Here is a 19,069-nt window from a genome sequence, read left to right as displayed (position 1 = left end):
GCATGGACTTGTGTAACTTCTTTTTAAAGTCCTAATCTAATAATAATAAATAATAAATTATAATATAAGTTTAACTGTGTGTACTGTGTGTTTTACCTTGTTACACTTTCTTAATATAGTATTCTGCTGTAGAGAGTTAGTGGGTGGGAGAGTGTGTGCTTCTTTTATTCACTTTTGTATGTGTTTTTCTTTTTGATTATGTGTCTTAAAAACACAGTTGGCCAATATATATCTCAATTAAAAATATAATGAATAAAGTCCTTCATCACTAACAGGCCTTAAGTGTTATTAGTAAACAACAAATAGCCGACCCAGAGCTAAGAAACTTAACTGTCACAAAAATATGTAATGCGGTATGCAGTGACATAAAACACAGGCAAACATACACATACTGTCACTATTTATTCACATTACTGAACGGTTTCACTTTGTGTTCCCTGATTTATGTGAGAAAAACAACAGATGAATCTAATTTAAACAAAATATTTCATTCATTTTCCATTCAAATGCTAAATCCTGAAATTCAATGAATGACATTTGATCTACTCATCACCATACCCACATGATGACTTGTTATCATTAGATCGCTGGGCCTTCATGAACCCAGAGACTGTAATGTCTTTCATAGTCCCTTAGAACCATTACTGCACTTACCAAACCTAATATATTTTGATATTAGTGCCATTCATCTGAACATCAGTAGGCAGATTTGATGGTCAGCTATTAATAAAATGCACCTGCATTAAGTTTCCCTCCACCTCTCTGAGTTGCAGCAGATACTCCAGGTGTTCCAGTGACATGTTGGACCTCTGCACGAGGATGTGAGCCTGCTCCTCCACGTGGTTGTACAGGCTGCTCACCGAGTCTACTGCATCACTGCATGTAGGAAAAAGACAGACCAAAGGCTTAAGAAAAAAAAATAGTAACAGAGTAAATGAATCACTGGTGTTCTGGAAGAAGAGGATTAGGCAGCATATGCATAACAATAACACAGCTAGGCTTGGAACAACTGGTTTAAGACAGCAAACTGTGGCACAAAAACATTTAACTTTTGCTTTTCAGCTTTTGTACAAAGTCAAGAGTGTTATGGCTACATTTTGATCTCAAAATAGTGCAAATATGATGGTGTGTCGTCATCACAAAGAAAATAGGATATGGAATGTTTGTTTCTACCCTGTGTATCTTAAATCCCCTGCTATTAAATAATGAGTCTGAAAGTGTGCTGCAGCTGCACAATTTACACAATTAATAATTAATCATTTTTGCCACTTATTTTTGGTGTGGTGATTGGTAGGAATATGTTCAGTCTAGTGGTTTATTTTCTAGCAGCTAGAATATTTAATCACAGGATATCAAAGGTCATATAAACAAGTTTACCCCCAAAAAGACTGTAGAACCAATACCTGGGTTGTTGTGTACATGAGCAGGTGAGAGTAGGAGTTTACCTGAGGTCCTCGCAGTGGGGGTATCTGAGGTCACTCTCCTTCCTCAGCCTCGCCAAGATGGCTCCGCCCTCCCTCTGCAGGCTGACCAATCGGCTGTCCTCCAGTACATTCCTCATCAGTGTCCTCTGGTCCGTCATGCACTGCTGCACAGTCTGTTTGACAAAAATACATTTTAAAGATCAGCAAATTATATAATAAATACTTCACATAAACAATTTCCATGTGCATTTGCCAATACTTTTATATAACTACAGAAGTTATTATCCTCATCACACACTGTATTTTCAGTGAAGACAGTTACATAACTGAGGATAAACCCAGCTTTCAAGGCCCAAATAACAACATGAGTAAACAGTCAAAAGACAGCATGAAGGTACCTGTACAGTGTCTGTCCTCTGGGGCTCTTCTAACTCACTAATGGCTCTCAGAAGAAGGCTGGATACCTCGTGAAGATCAGACACAAATGGGAAGAGTTTCTAGAGAATGAAAGATGTGGACATGAGTAAATCATGAGCAGTAAGAAGCAACTATTGCACTACCTGACTGGAGAGAAGAGAGGCAGGTAATGTTTTGATGTGACTCACCTGGTGCAGCTCTATCCAGTCACAGTGGCTGTGAGACAGCGTGCCATCCAGGCGGGCGCTCAGCTGACTCACCTCCGCCAGCTTGAACAAGGCTTTCATCGATGTCACCACTTCAGTCTGCTTTGAGGCAACAAGTGTCAAAGTAACATCAACGCGTTTTCACAGCTACAGAATCAGAAACAGGGAGATTATTGCGTCATTATTCACCACATAGTATCGCATTGCCAGACCTTCCTCCACAGCGCTGCAGAGGAGGGTCTGGCTAGTCCACGCAGCATTCCGGGATGGGAGAAAAACGTACTGTGGTTTATGGGCATTTCTTTAAACCAATCCGAATCGTCTTGGGTGGTGCTAAGCGTCAGACGGAGCCAAGGTGCTGCTGCAAAATAGCCTCAGAAGGGAACTTGTTTTGGTGGAACGTGTACGTTCAAAAGTTGTTTTAGTCGTGCAACAGAAAACTCAGATTGGACAGATAGTCTAGCTAGCTGTCTCGATTTACCCTGCGGAGATCTGAGAAAAAGTTAACCATAGTCCTCAGAAATTGACCAGAGTTTAAAATTCCAACACACAGGAACACCAAAATTGGTGTACATTATTTTTTAGACCACGACAAGTATTTCAATCTATTTGGTTTAACAATTGGTCAATATTTTAGCCTATTAAATGCAAAAATGTCTGATAGTAAATGCATCTGAAGTCCTGTTGTGACTCCTAAAGTTGATGGTCAGGCGATTAGGGTTGGGCATCGAGAACCAATTGCTACTTGGAATCGTTTAAAAAATTACGATTCCATTGGAATCGTTTATTGGAATCGTTTGGAATCGTTTAGAGGATTTGGTTTCAAATCCGATCATCGCTTCCCAATTTAACATGTGTAAGTTTTGGTTTCCGTAGCGGCCAGGCGCTTGTTGTGTTGCAGCCTTGGAGCGCAGTAAGCAGCGCTCTAGTCTGGCTTTATTTTACGTTGAAAAAGCTGTAAAACTGCAATCCACCGTTGACTCAAAATAAAACTTTCCTCTTATTTGTGAAAATAGGCATGTGATCCGTTCCAACTCCACCCCTCAAAGAATCGGAATCGAGAATCGATAAGAACCGGAATCGAAAGGAAGAATCGGAATTGGAATCAGAATCGTTAAAATCTAAATGATGCCCAACCCTACAGGCGATGTTGATATATTTCACTGGAGAAGTGGAAACAAACTCAAAACGTCATATAATTCATCCTCTGGGGACCGTGAATGTCAAATTGTCATGCTAATAAATGTGTTATCAAGATATTTTTAGTCTGGAAAATAATGAGCAAACAAACTAACTGACATTGCCATCCCTATAACCACGCCGCTAGCATGGCTAAAACACCTTGATTAAAGAGATCAATGAAGTTTATAATCCACTCAAATTAATTACCCTTTATAGGAAACCAAACAGAGGTATTTCTCCACCTGTAGTGTCTTATAATAAAGATCGTAAAAAGTGAAAAAGCTGACCTGGATTCCGGGACACCTCTCTGGCCGAAGGCTGCTCTCCTTGTCCACCAGCAGCACGAAACTGTTCACTGCCTGGGGAGTCTGTTCCTGCAACAGTTTACACTCCATAAATCCTACTTAACTATATTCATGCATTCTTTGAGTTACAGCCTTTAATTGATGACCACAAATAAATAGCACAGTCAAAGTACAAGTCAAAAACATATGGGTATCAATGGAAATTAATTTCCTTTTCAGTAAATTGAACTGAGATCAACACTAGAAATTGTATAACACATTAATAAAAGCAAACTTGTATATTATACAATAAATTGCACCTTTGATTACAAATAAGTAAAGGAAAAAATCTTTTGTCACATTACACATAACTCTTAAATAAACCAGAGGACGTCTAGATATGCTGATATACTCAGGAGCTGCTACATTATTCAGCATTGATATTTCACCCAGAATTAATCGCCCGTAAACAGCAGCACTCCAGCCAGGAGTAAACACCCTTACAACAGTTCTACAGAAATGTCTGTGCTTCTTACCTGAAGCGTCATCAAGGCCTTATAGAGCTGCGGTTGAGGATTTGTCTTCCTCGAATCAAAAATGAGTGTCATCCCAGCTTCTCTGATTTCTCTCCTAGATACAGAGATAAAAAAAATAAGATTAAGTACACAACAGTCACCACAATAAAACAGACATTGCCACAATGATGCCAAAACTTCCTTCCATTATGACTTTAAATGTACAGGTTTTTTTCAAGTCTGGTTAATTAATTGTTCCTTAATTAATTCATTGATTTACTGATATGTTACCTGGTGATAGTACGGAAGTAGAGCAGCATCTGGAAGAGCTCCTGGCTTGTTACAGCTGATCTCCATCCTTGGTGGTGTCCATAGAGCTCAACTATTGTCCTGCCGGTCCTGTCTCTGCCACCTGAAGGGGTTAAAGAGAGGAAAGATCAGGGAACATGCTTTTCTCTGTGAGAATTTTAAGTAACCTATTGACCATCTCCAAAAGGGGAGAGCAGAGAGAGTAAAAGCATCCAGTTGATTTCTCTTTTTAATAGATTTATTTTACCGTAAATCCCAGTAGACATCCACCACTGCCTTGCTCATACTGATCCTTGAGGAGGACTACTGTATAACGGAATGAGATGTCTTTCTATTTAAATAGAATTGAATCAAAATACAGAGAGGATTCAGTCAAACTATTAAGTAAAGTTTTCATTAGAATAGTTACTATGTATATTTTGAACTGGATAATTTTTAAAGTACATTTTCCAAAAAGAGCAAAAGGCTCATAAAATGTGCAACAACAGCAAAGGCTTGAAGGACAAAGACAATGCCGGTATGCTATCTGAAATGAGAGAAAATCAAAAGAAAGAAGAGCAAACAGAAAAGATAAATAGAGACAGAGAGGGTCAGAGCTACTCTAAGTCGTGAGTTTTACTGCCATGTCAGAAAAAAAGTGAATGTTCAAGACATGAGAAAAGAAAATGTAATAGTCACAATCAGCCTTAAAAATAATGATAAAATCAATCATGACTCTCACATGCTGATGTACTCTTATCCATTGGCGATACTTCCATGTTACTTTTTTATTAGTGATGTTTTTAATGTAATATCTTACATTAATCAATGAGTTATTTAAAGGTCCCATCGCATGAAAATTTCACTTTATGAGGTTTTATAACATTAATATGCATTCCTCCAGCCTGCCTATGGTCCACCAGTGGCTAGAAATGGCGATATGTGTAAACCGAGCCCTGGGTATCCTGCTCTGCCTTTGAGAATATGAAAGCTCAGATGGGCCAATCTGGAATCTCCTCCTTATGAAGTCATAAGGAGCAAGGTTACCTCCGCTTTCTCTGCTTTGCCCGCCCAGAGAATTTGGCCCACCCATGAGAGAGGGACATCATGGCTTTCAAACGAGCAAAGTGGCAGTTGGTCAAGGTCACACCCCCACTCTCCACCTTGCCCCCCCCTCTCCTCCTCAATAACTACAGACACAGAAATGGCACATACTAAGGAAAGCTCATTGTAGGACTGGCTCTAGTGACTGTAATTCTGCACCAAGGCTGAATTTCGGGAAAGAGACTTCAGATACAGTATTAGGGGACCACTAAGGCCTATATAAAAGCATCCAAAGAGCACCATGTCATGGGACCTTTAATACAAATAACCTTTATGTAATCTCATTTGTATATGTTGTCTTTTTATGCACAGTGAATAACTTGGTTGTTATTTGCTGTGTCTCAGACTAACTTACCTGTGCGAGATGCTACTCCTAAGTAGAGGGGGTGGGCTCTGGGGTCTGGGGATCCCAGGGGAAGGTGGTCAGGTCTGGGACGAGTAGAGGCAGGCTGGGAAATCTTATGTGTCTCTGTTGTTGGAGGTGGATCTGTCTTTAACGGGTTCTTCGTCTGATGGCCATTTCTACTGGTTATGAACGTAGTGCCAGGCTGAGCAGCATCTATAAAAAATTTACACATTTTGCTGTAGGGAGGCTGATTTTCATCTGGTAGTAAACAATAATGAAATTAACCCAATAAAACCTCCATGCTAAAGATCAAATTAGAACAACATTACTGTACCTGGAATGACCATCTTCCTCCTGTTGATCTTGGGTGAAACCAGTCCAAAGGCTGTGCTGTTTTTACATTTGACCACATGCAGCTGGGGCATCTCTGCACAGGAGCCAGTATTTTCTCTTCTCCTGACATTTTGACCTTCAACAATGACCAGAGCACACTTCTCTGAGGTGTCCACCACAGCTGTGGAGAGGGATGAACATCTTCCATCTGACATGGACTCCCGTCTGTTCTGTGGCGCTGAAAGAGACTTAGGAAAGTTTGGACTCGCTCCTGTGGAATTAGTTCGGCTTTGTAGCCGTTCACAAGGCTTGAGGGTCATCGATGAAATTTCAGTGGAAGGAAACTCTCCATGGTGTTTGGCAGAGATGACATCTGACTGATCATTTGAACTTGACAAAGCTCTATTATTGTTTATCCTTGTTCCTGCTGCTATATTTGTCCTGTTCACAATGTGTAAATTGCCACAAGTTTTGGCAGAGTGTGCATCCCTTGGTTCCCTAAATGGCAAAGTGTTCCTTTCAGCTGTTTGTTCTGGTAGCGCACCAATTTTTAAAACATTGTTTCCCCTGTAATCCATACAGGGGGCAGTGTTTGTATCTCCTGTTTTCCAATTTGGAACAGTGTTCCTTTCTCCTGACTCCTTACAGATGGCTCCACTGACAGAGGAAGGAGACTGGTGTTGCATCCCTGAATCAAACCACATTCCTTGAACATTACACCATGGATCCCCTGTTTCAGTCCCTGGTAGTCTGTCATCGCACTGTGATAAATCACCATCCTCCTCCACCACAGCTAACATATTCCCGCTCTCCTTCTCCTTTCCAAAGCTGACAGGGTTTTGTATAGCAGCCTGGTAGGAGTCCCTGTATCGACACCTAAGCTCCTGAGCTCTGGAAGCCTTTCCGCCTTGTCTTCTCCTCATGCACGGGGTACAGGGTTTCTCTGAGAACTGGACAGTGCGGACACACTGAGAAGGTTCAAGGGAGTCAGGGTGAGAGTGATAGGATTGGGAATGGCGGAGAGCTGTTTCCACCGACATGTTGTGCCTTAATGACACAGCAGCCTCTGATCTAGAATGACTTTGTGGTTGTAGTTTTGTAGGTGACTGCACATGTGCTTGTGACTGTGCTTGAGGTGGTATCTGTGTGTTTGGCTGTCTCTGTGTTTGCCCGAATGACTCCATTTCTGCACATGGTTGCATTTGTGCTTGTCTTTGTGGATGTCTTTGCATTTGTGGTTCGATTTGTGTGTGCAATTGCATTTGCACTTCTAATTTCTGTTGTTCTTCAGTTGCTGACTGAGCTCTACTAAAAAGCATATTTGCCTGAAGAATATCAATATATTCCCCTTCTGCAACAGCGTGGCCTGCTGGTCCTCTCCTGCATATATCTTTGTTGTTTGGATCTTTATGTTTATGTGGCCCTATATTTTCAGACACAATAACCCCCTTTCCTGGGGTGCATGTACCTGAAACAGTGCGAGTTTCTGTAGCTGTATTTGGATCTGTCCCAGTAAAGGAGCTGTTCCACGTATTAGGGGACACCCAGCCAATAGGCTTAAGCTCAGTTTCAGTCTCTTTCACTTTGACCAGCCTAGATGAAGAAGCAGCACTAGTATCCACCAGGCAGAGTGACACAGCAATGCCGTGCCTCGCCGGACATATTCTGGTCTCCACAGTGAAGGCAGAGTGTTGTGAAGCAGAAGTTAAAATAGAATTTTGAATGGTTACAGGATACTGTTTTGGTGCAGATTCCTTTGAAGGAGAAAGAGGAAATGAACGATTTGATGCAGAATTCTCAGGAAAATGAGGAAGAGGTGGAGGATGAGGAAGCGGAGTTGGTAAAGGAGGATTTGAAGGAGGAGCAGAGGCCATACTACTCCCAGCACACAGTGGCACATCCACAAAATCAGGCAGGGCCACCCGTTCCCATGGTAACCTCACCACGCCCTGCTCGGTGGTGAGCAGGCATTGGCTGAGAGGCGTTCCATGGCGGCCCTGGTTGATCTCCTCTAACCAGTCACGGCTGAATATACAAGGATAGGAAGTTTCAGGGATCGGGGTCTCCTCCACTACTTCCACTAAAAGCCCCTCCTCTTCCAGGAGGCTGCAGACCACGATGCGAGCTGATTGGTCACAGAATGGTGCCACCTGGAGATAAAAGTCACCAGGCTGAAGTAGCAGGGGGTTGATAGGAGCGAGGTGGATGACAACTTGGTCATGCAAACACAGAGGCCAGCCTTCACACAGGAAAAGTACATCAGAGTACTGAGCCTAAAAGGGGACAAGTACATTGACAGTACAGGGTTTCAGAAATTAGAAGAATGTCAACTTTATTTTTTCTATTTTAATTATGATATTACGTCCAGCAAGAAGATCTTTGAGCAGCTTTGTTCCTTACTAACACGTAGTGAAAGTCTCTTTAAACTCACACATAAGCTTAGCACACCACTGTAGCGTACAGTATAAGACAGTGACTTACACATGCAGCCTGCTGCACGGTGTCTAAGATGTGCTTGGCTGGGACCAGAAAGTCCAGCAGGCATCGCAGGGCATCTCCGTGATAACGACTATCAATGATGTGGAAGAGCTGGCTGAGAAGAGTGGGGGCGGTGGCCTCGAAGGGCGGGTACAGCACCGACAGCAGGTTCTGGATCGAACTTTCCAGAGATTCAAAGTTCTGAAAACACAAGAGAGAGAAAGTAGATGTCCTACTGGTTCATTATTGATCCCCACTACATCAGTTACAAAGCAGGCAGGCCGTGATCTGTGGGTGCTAATAGACGTGCACTACCAACCTAAAAGTTGTCCTTTAGTCAGTAACTACTCCAATCTAAACTTCACACAAGTGATCCAGGAATACCTGCAATGTACCTTTAAACAAATAATTCTAACATAAACTGTCCTGCCACATATTTACATGTTCAACCACTTAGCAATGGAAGATGATATAAAGAAGACACTGTAGTCATTCAACATTTTATCCTCAATTCAAAAAGCAAATGATGATTCACTATTATTACCTGCAGTAAGTAGTTTGCTTTGACAGTGAAATGGCCTTTTTAAATGAAATATTTATGCTGAAACTAACTTTTTTTTTCAGTTAATCGAGTAGTTTACTATTAAAAACTATAAAGAATATAGGTGAAATTGCTCGTTGCAATTTTCAGAAGCCCAAGGAGAAAATGTAAGAAAATTCTCCCATTTGAGAATCTGGAGCCATTCTGCTTGATAAATGACAGGTAACTGATTATTAAAATTTCTGATCAATATTCTGGTAATCGGCCAATCAATTTATTGTGTGTTCTCTATTTAAATTGTGAATTTATCATTTAGGTGAACTACAGAAGTCAACCAACACCATTTACTTAAATCCTCTGTAATGCAGTAATGCTAAACAATAGGAAACTTGGAGTCACTTTTATCTCATTGGCGTCTCTCACAGTAAATTACACAGGCCTTGTCCTCAACCTCAGGACCTGGTGAGAGAATAGTTACACAATCACAAACACTCTGTGTTCATCATTAAACATAAAGCCAGCCAGCCTGACAGGAAACAAATCCAAGAAAACAGTGTGTAATAGCTGGTCTCAAGGCTAGCTAACCTCCTGGTTTATGGTTTCACATTCCCTTTGACCTGAACTCATGGCCCGCAACCCACTTTTAGGCCCTGCTTTATTTAGCATCCTGCAAAGGCCACGGCAGTGGACCTTGGGGGTTAATGTATATACATGCATGACTGAGGCTCCGTTGGGAAATATATGGCATCTGAAAGGGTTGTGTGTGAATGTCGACGCATAGCATGAAATCTTGCTGCCCCTTTTTTTTCGCGATGCATCTTCAGCGTCATTTACTAGATGAGACTACATCAATGTCAATGTAGGAGCAAGGAAATTAGTCTTAGTTTAAAAACCTCCCTGTCAGTGGTGAACCCCAAAAGAGGAAAGGACTGAAGTATGTCTTGGAGGGTGATGGCAAAGGTACAGTTTTTATTTATTTTTGTATTTATGCATATCATGGCTTTGCTGGAGGTGCCATTGTTCTGTACATGTGATACTGTCATATTATTTGCTTTTTGTTTTTCTTGTCTTTTAGCTCTTGTAGTGTTACAGATGTTGGGAGAGAGACTTTGTTGTGGGTTGGGTCAGGGGGAGGGGGGATATGTTAACTGCACTGTACCACATGTGAGTGCAAGAAATCAATAAAAAAAAAGAAAAAGAAAAAGAAAAACCTTCCTGTCTTGAGTATAACGAATCACTTAGGTTATAAAACATTTTGGAAAATATATTTATTCACTTTCTGGTCAGTTAAATTAGAAAATCAAGGAATAACAGTTCCATATCTGTTTGTTAAAATCATTCCACTGAACTCACAGGTTCCCAGCTGTGGCGATGAAGCAAGACAGACATGGATGTAGGGAGATGGAGACAGCTAGGGTGTGATGAATTATGTCACCTCAGACTAACACTCAGTGCCTCTCCAGCTCTGCTATCTGTTGTGCATTTCTTCTCTGTACCTTTGAAAAGGAAGAAATGTAGCACCCTTTGGTCTTCAAAAGGCCTTCAGACTTGCAGGATCTACACTGTATAACAAGCAGACTTTCTCATTGAATTCTCTTTCCTATTCTGTGTATTTTGTCCCTATGTTTGTTGCTTCTGTCTGTTTTCATTTTTTTTCTCTCCAAGGAACAATGGCCATCCACCCTATCTCTGTCTTATCCCCTTACATTACGATCAAAAAATGCTGGGCTCGCAGTCAGTCCGCAGCCCCCACAGTACCAGAAACAACACTGTGACTCAGAGCTTTCTGGTCAGTCCTGCCACACCCCGCTGGGACAAAACACAGTGATGGGTCATCATGATAACATGAAGGAGAAGGAGAAGGAGAAGGAGAATGGTAATGTCGTTGTGAAATGAGAGGAGGAAGATCATGGTGGAAGGCTCAGCAGCACAATATGTAGCCTACTGAAAAGCAAATTCAGTTCACAGCTCATAAAATTAAAATTAAAATTAAATGCTGAATCCAATCCTGAAAGTTAGGAAGGTCTGGGATTCTTGGAAAAGGGTAGCTTGTAAATTGCAGAAATTTAAATGAATGTGACCTGTAAGGGAAATTATACAATAACACATAATCATGTTTAAATGTCTTTATATGTAACAGAAATGTATGCTTTTGTGTTGTGACTAATTGCAGAGTGTGATCTGCTTCTCATGTGAAAATGTTCCCTAGAGAGGTAAAATGTTACTCTTAAATGTTATCAAAAGCGAAGCTGTGGGATTTGCCCTTTAACTTTGAATTAGGCCTAGGGAAGAAAGATAGAAAGAGCTACAAACGGCTATATTCAAAACAGCCTAATATACTAGCAGTATGTACTAATTTGGCCAAAATGTAGCAGGTCATATTCATTCTGCAAACAAAAGCAAAATCTGCAGTATATCAAAAATACCCGGATGTTGTACTGCTTTGGAAAAAATATCCAGTATGCACCAGTCTACCTCGCCTACTATGTCACACAATGCAAAGCGCTGGAACGATCACTACAATAAGTAAGTTAGTAAAATGTATTAATAAAGCGTTTTCACAGATAAACAAGTGAATTGATATGAATTAGCAGCGGTTTGCTATTGTTTACTTCCACTTTCCAAAACTGGAAACTGGCTAAGCCTGGCCTAGCATACTGTAAAATAAATCAATTTAACAGTTTCATACTGCATGACAAACGCAGTTTGTCGGTATAAGGCCTATGTAGTAGGCAGTTTTGAACACAGCCAGTGCCTTTGAGGGTTGTAATGCATGTGGCTGTATGTACGATTACAGAAGCTCATAAAGTAACTCTCAGCCCAATAAGCTCAGAGGTCTATTTGCAAATGATTGAACATTTTCCTCCTAAACATCTTTACTGCATGTGTATTATTATATTATTTCTACTATGTTTGATTATTCTGAATCTGTACTGTGAACATGTAACCTTTGCCTGAACAAACGATTGTCTGTGTCTGGGCAAGTTTGCCTGATTGTTCCCCAGAGTGCTACAAATATAACAGTGGGTTCCTGGGAAAGCGTGTTCTATTCGTGTTAACAGCTTCTCAGCAGTGACAGTAAACTGAGACTAGACATTTGCAACCAAGGAAAGTGCCAGCTATGAGAGTTTGGTTATTAACAATCTGAATGGTTAATGAGGGGAGATTGACCAAAACAGAATACAAGGGATGGGACTGCTCTAGGGTATAAAGGTGGCTTTTCTTAGGTGGGCACTCTACGAACTAACCTTTGTTTTGTGTCCTTTGCTCTAAGCAATAATTGTGACAACAAACGTGTGACAATACTTTAAGAGAACTTAGTCTTGTTCCTCTTTTGTCAAAGTGGAAATTGCAAATTTGCCACAATAGACCTTAAGAAGAAACCTAAACAGGGATGCTGGGTTGGGTCCCCTGGCAACAGTGATAGGACATGTAAATGCTTTCTAGCTTTTGGAGTGCTTACAAAACAAGAGTGAAATTTAGCTTGGAGCGTGTCAACACTGCTGGTAATATGAGTCAGCTGCGAGAAGCAAACCACATCACATCATGTCTGCTTACAGAAATATATACTGTAATGCTGTTTGCAGCATAAATACTTTGTTGCTTGATTTATGTGTGTATTTGTGTGTCTGTCTCCAGTAGGTGGTGTATGAGTGGACTGTATGGACCTGTCTTTCTGCCCGGGCCAGCATACTGTTGCTGCAGATTCACATGGCTCTATATAAACACCCAGATCTCTCTCACTTCGCCACTGAAATAAATGACGACTCACATTACTGTGGATAAGATGTCCCAGTGCGGGAGCTGAGGACAGTTTGAATGTCTCTGTCCAGTATCATTATGAAACAGAAATAGTCTTAACACATTCCTGAAGTCGAGCAGCTTCCTGCCTGGACAAGAGCTAAATATTTAACAATAAAAAAAGAAAGCATGCATAGTGACTTAATACATTCATGTGGGACATTTCTCTCTTGATGAAGTCATTAACTGAGATATTACTTTTTGAAAGTGTGTTTTTTGGTAATTTTCCATTTTTAATTTGATAGTATCTGGCAGAGAGTGACAGGAAATGTGGGGAGAGGGAGAGAGGATGACATGCATTCCAAAATAATTTATTAATTTCAATCCTGGTAAAAAGATATGGATTAACTACATCCTGGGAAGAATGAAAACGTTCACATTGTATTTATAAAAGAGAAACTCAATCCCAAATTAATTGTTTTAAAGAGTTTAGAAATAGAAAAACCGAATACACTGTATTTGGTTCCAGAAATGGCAGTTTTCATGATTGCTACTGTACACTAACTTCCAATGAAGTATCCTCACAAATATTCAGTTTGTGCAATATTATGTATTCAAAATGCCTGAGAAATATGTGAAGCACAATAAGCAAAACTGATGTAATTATTTGGCCAAACTTCAAAGCCTCTACAGACACTGATACTGCTTCTAAATAAGCATGAAAAGAATCCATTTCCTGTGTTTACGTTTGTGGTTTTTCATCTTTAAAAAAACAGCTGACATACACAGATTCCTTACTGGATTAAACAAACTGCTCAAAATGGCTTTCCTGCTGTCACTGAAAAAAGAGCTGGGGACAAACATGGATTTATGTACAGGAAGCAGTTCTTTCATCCCAATTCATTATTACAACTTCTGGAATTATGTATTCCAAACAATCTTGACTTTTCAGGAAGAGAGTAGTAGAGAGTAAACTAGTAGAGTGCTGTTTCTTTTGAACGTGAAGATTAATCGGCTGACTTTTTATCTCATTTTATTCACATTCAGGAGCCTTAAGCCTTACGGCTCAGTTAAACACGCCTACAGTGACACCGTTAATTATTGTCACAAGTCAAAAGGAGTCTTATTCTGTAGCACTTAACACATGGATTTAAATCCTGTAAGGTCAACTCTTTGAAGAAGACATTCGGTCTACTTACATCCTCTGACTTTCCTATGAATTTCTGAGTGTATACATAGGCAGACTTATAAATCCATGTCCATTACCTTCACATTTCACCTGTGTATCTTCCTGCTGTGCCCTTTAGAGGACAAATCAGAGGAGGTATGAGTCCTTAATGTGATTTTTTACCACCTGAGAAATTCTTAAATACTGGTGGATCATTTTTAGATGCTGAGTTAGTGAGGAGTCAAGGTCAGGGGGATGAAGGATGCATTTTGGCCAAATGAAATGCATCAGCTATAAATTCCTGTTGACTCCAGGGGCATTCTTCTGTATCCGACCTCTGCTGGAAAAGTCTCCAGACTAAAACTTCAGCAAGTTTTCCACCTCACCATTCTCAATCTTAGAAATCTCTGCTACGCTGCACACGGGTGTTTGCTTCTGGTCTGTATTTCCCACTTGATTAATACTTCATACTTTAAGAGCCAGTGAACTCCATTTTACAGTATATGGCCATCTTACAAGAGAAGCCGGTTTTAAGCAAAAGAGATTGATGGTGTAATGTGAGTGCAGAATGTTTCTCTATTATTAAGTATTTTAAAACTATTTTGGCAAATTAACTGAAATGCTGAACAAATCTAAATGAAAACTTCGATTTTCTTCTGGCAAATTCCATTGTTTCAAATCCCACTTGTTTTGCAATTTGTGCGATTTTAACACTGTAAGACTTCTGTGCTCTTCTTTTCAGCGGGAAGGATTCCCACGCTAACAACATCATCACAGCAGCCTGATGAACGGCTGTTTTCTGCCTGCTGCTGTGATGAGCCATTCACTGAGAATGACAACTTCTGAATGACAGCAGCTCTCGTGCCCTGACCAGGAAACACCGATAGTGACAGACAATCTTAACTATTTTGTAATTTGGAGGAAAATTCAATTGTGCAGTAAACAGATTAGCACTGACGCAGGAGTGCCTCACACCAGGCATGGTACAAAATGTACCATGATGAAGAGTGCCCTTGTTAAAACAGATAGAGGCCTATCAAAGTTGAGATTCTTTAATGGCGAAGAGAGGCAACATGTCAAAACTATTCATCACATTTTCTGAAGTTTTTCCTTCAGTTGTGAATTACGTGCATCTACAAATCTGTAAATCAAACTTTAAGTATTATTTTAATACTAACAAACTGAGCTAAATAACTAATACGCATCATGAAGGCACTATCTTTACTATGATTTTGTTAATGTTTAAGCCTTTTGTGTCTAAGGACCATTTTCAAAAGGAGATGGTTCATCTCAAGGTATTTACCCTTCAGTGCTTTAAATGCCTATTATTATAAAATATTATAATTTGACATTATAAATAAGCATACATATGATTAAATCATTGAAGCATGTCCTTTAACAATTATATTTTGAATATTCATATATTGGAATCAATTCTTTGGATGTTTAATGCTAGTTTGTTGCCTTATACTGTCAGCCCAAATAGAGTTCTGAGATGAAAATACTTTATGACACACATTATCAGATGTTTTCAGGTTGCCCAAAAACATCTGCTATCTGTTTTGAGCATTTCTTGTGTAAATTATTTACTATTTTTGTGCTATTTACAGCTTGGAAATCTGCAGCATGAAAAGAGAAAAGGAAGCAAATTTCAGCTTTTGTCAAGGTGGGCTTTACTTTTTTGGAGTAAATGGATGTACCTATACAGCGTTGTACCTTTTATAGCCTACTAAAAGCTGCACTTTTAGACTAAAAGGTACAAAGAGAGTCACAAAAGTTGTTTTTCTCTTTATCTGTTCTGTTATCTTTTTCTGAGTGCATCTTGTGGCTCTCTACCTCAACACACCCGGTGACACCTGAGCAAAAGCACAAACCAGATTACACTGAGGTCGCACATAAACACAGGCTGAGTAAAGCTACTGTACATGACCACTGAGGCACCGAGATGGCCAGACGGTATATTTAGTAGCTTCACAGGGATCAGCAAATCGGAGCTTGCGGAAGGCAAACACTAATCATGACGGCCTTGATCAGCAGGACGGTTTGAAGGTGGCTGTAAAGTAGCAGTCAGGAGGCACCAAGGCCTGTGTTTATGTCATCAAAAACACGTCAGGGAATTATAAATGAGCCGAGATTTTAAGCACATCTTTTAACTCATCGTGAGTAAGTTGACATGTCTGCGCTGTGTGTGCATGTGTGTGAGGCATGTTATTATATCAAAGTGTGGCTTAGCTTTCACTGACACACTCATCTCATCTGTAATTAGCTCACAGCTGTGCTTAATGTAACTCATACCGGCAAATTTCATAACAAACTCGAACAGAATAGATCACTTCAATACAGGAAAAACAGGTGAAAACACTCATGCTCACAGTCATGCTAATCAGACCATCATCATCATCACAATACATGACATCAAATCAAATCCTAAAACTGTCCAGACACAGGCTACAGATCAAATCATCAATATCTTACTAATTGGGACTTATGAACATAATATAATATAAAACTTTATCTGATGTTTGAGTGTATTCACATGATGTGCAGCTCTGTACAAACCTTGGCAGGGAAAAGGTCAGTGTATGTTTTGCTCAGAGAGTAAAAATGAACACTTTGCAGTTGTCCACACCCATCAGTAAAGTTGAACACTTTGAGCAGCTGCCTCACAGCTACACCATCTCAGTCAACCCATCAACTCAGTTACTGTTGCTCAAACGTTCTGTATCATCGGACGTGTTGTTGCGTACTCTGAATGCAGATGCCGTCTAGTTCCTAGCCAGAACGACATAAACGAGTGGGTTCCAAAGGCGTGGTGATGATTTGTAGTTTTGCAAACAGAGCTGTTGAGCTAACTGTTGTGTATTTCCATTGAATCACTAGGAGGGGACAAGACGTCTTTCTGCAGAGAGAAAAAGGGTGCTCTGTGGAACCTGGTCAACACAGGAACAAATACCCAAACATTGAGGTCACTTCCAAAACAGGAATAGTCAATGGACTCTGGTTTGAACAACACGGCAAATATGCTGGAAACAGGACGGGAAAATAACAGCCGCACGCGCGCGCGCGCACACGCGCACACACACACACACACACACACACACACACACACACACACACACAGTATCCTGCCAAATCAAACCTACAGGAGAGCTGGGCGGGCATTTTAAAATCCAGCTCCCTATAACATCCTCCCAGTCAGTAAGTGCCAAACAAAATCTACTTTATGTGCAACCAGGCACACCCTCTCTACAACCGAGGTGTGACAACACATACAACACATTCAGCAACTTCCTCATCAGGATATGCAGGCTGATAATCTCAACAGGCAAAAATATAAGAAAGTGCTAAACTTTCCAGATTCAAATCCATAGATCCGACAGCACTGATTTCCAACATAACCTCCCTGATGCCTGTATGACGGTTTCTCCTCCTGCATGACTCACATGCCAGTAAATGGGGATCGAGGAGGCAGGTACAGTGGCTGGTTTGTGAAATCTGCCTTAATGCTCTGTAACCTGAGACCTTCACCTCATGTCAAAACAGCAGCAGCCAGTGTGAGCTACAGTAGCTATGCTTGTACACAGTCAGTGTACATGCATGTTTCAACATAATAGAGTACTTGTTAGGATGTAATAAATAAATGACTGCAGTACTATTTGAAGAAAAGACAGTGTTGTAACTGTCACATCTTACATGAATGAATCATTCATTATGTGTTAAAAGAGGCAAGGTGTGTATTATAAGATGTTTAGGGCTGCTAGTGATGATCATGATTTATTTTAATTAATTAACAATTTAATCTATAAGAAATGTCAGAAAATAGAGGAAAATGTCATTACATTTATTCAGAGGGCAAGTTAATGTGTTCAAATCACTTGTTTTGTCTGATCAGCAGTTACCCAAAGGTATTCAATGTACAAAAGATAAAAAAGAGAAAAGCATATCTTGAATAAGCTAATGTGTCATTTATGCTTCACAGAGGCGTATATGACAGGAATATGATGGATTATGAGTTTAACGCCAGGAAGCTGAAACGCCACTGGACATCCAACACCTCTAGACAGGTTGGTCTTAATAAAAATACAAGCTCAGGATTTGACAGAAGTATGCCAAAACTTTATATTAGCTAAATAAACCAATACCAAGTGTCTAAGAGCTCTGCTTAATCTGTTAGTAACAGCCACTGTATAACAAGTGGAGGAAAGATGTAATTGAACCAATTCTGCAATGTTTCTTAACAACTACACATTTCAGTGAGTAAATGTTAAACTTTGAGATCAGTAAAAAGTTCAATTATGATTCAAGGTTGAGAGATAAAGCAAACAAAAAAGACAAAATCCTGCATGAACAAAGACGGAACAGGATCCAAGTAAAAGCATGTCAAAGCAAATAGAGCAAGTTGTCATATTACCATCTTCCTTTCTGCATGCTGTCATTCCCATTCATCACAACAGCACCGGTGTCTGAAATAATCCATAGCAATCTACAGAGCTGCTGTTCCTGCTCGGTGTCTGCTGACCAAAATGAAATCCATTCTGCCGAGACACTCGTTTGCAGAGTAAGTGAGGACAACCTTAAGCCAGCTGGATGAGCATTTGTCAAGCCCTCAGCTGCGCTGCACTTTGATTTGTTTTCTTCTCCTTCTCTCTCTGTCTGATTTGCTGTGCTCTTTCTGCTTCTTTCTCGGTGTTTGCTCTCGCAGCACCTCAAGTGTTGGCGCTATGTGTGTCTGAGAGGGGCAGCGCGATCAAGGAGAGAGAGAGAGAGAGAGAGAGAGAGAGAGAGAGAGAGAGAGAGAGAGAGAGAGAGAGAGTCACAGTAAATGTAAGTACATGCAAGTGCAAATTCTTAGGTTTTTCTGTGGCACCTTCTTACATTACACACACACACACACACACACACACACACACAGACAGGTTTGTGTGTGTGTGTGTGTGTGTGTGTGTGTGTGTGTGTGTGTGTGTGTGTGTGCGCAGTTTTATTGCTCACATTGTGGGGATGTAAATCTGGTCAAACTGTCACATTATGAAAACAAAAAACTA

The 19,069-nt window shown here is 40.4% G+C and overlaps 1 protein-coding gene across 3 annotated transcripts in view; it reads right to left on the bottom strand.

Moving 5' to 3' along the window:
* LOC144520705 (pleckstrin homology domain-containing family G member 4B-like) overlaps positions 1 to 18,734 on the bottom strand; it is a 31,999-nt gene extending 13,265 nt beyond the window's left edge. The window contains exons 1-11 of one of the 3 annotated variants that reach the window (XM_078254628.1): positions 18,439 to 18,734; positions 8,581 to 8,778; positions 6,101 to 8,372; positions 5,776 to 5,979; positions 4,320 to 4,440; positions 4,050 to 4,143; positions 3,517 to 3,603; positions 2,030 to 2,149; positions 1,823 to 1,921; positions 1,446 to 1,597; positions 738 to 876 (exon numbers count right to left, since the gene is read on the bottom strand). In XM_078254628.1, coding sequence (XP_078110754.1) covers positions 738 to 876; positions 1,446 to 1,597; positions 1,823 to 1,921; positions 2,030 to 2,149; positions 3,517 to 3,603; positions 4,050 to 4,143; positions 4,320 to 4,440; positions 5,776 to 5,979; positions 6,101 to 8,372; positions 8,581 to 8,778; positions 18,439 to 18,441 — 3,489 coding nt within the window. In that variant the 5' untranslated portion in view covers positions 18,442 to 18,734. The remainder of the gene's footprint in view (positions 1 to 737; positions 877 to 1,445; positions 1,598 to 1,822; positions 1,922 to 2,029; positions 2,150 to 3,516; positions 3,604 to 4,049; positions 4,144 to 4,319; positions 4,441 to 5,775; positions 5,980 to 6,100; positions 8,373 to 8,580; positions 8,779 to 18,438) is intronic. The other 2 variants (XM_078254630.1, XM_078254629.1) reach the window with 2 other exon arrangements.
* Positions 18,735 to 19,069: the final 335 nt, after the last annotated feature.

Source organism: Sander vitreus, chromosome 7 (genome assembly GCF_031162955.1).
Source record: "Sander vitreus isolate 19-12246 chromosome 7, sanVit1, whole genome shotgun sequence".
Classification (NCBI taxonomy): Eukaryota; Metazoa; Chordata; class Actinopteri; order Perciformes; family Percidae; genus Sander; species Sander vitreus.
Note: the sequence above shows the minus strand (reverse complement) of the source record. Positions and strands in the feature narration are given on the sequence as shown.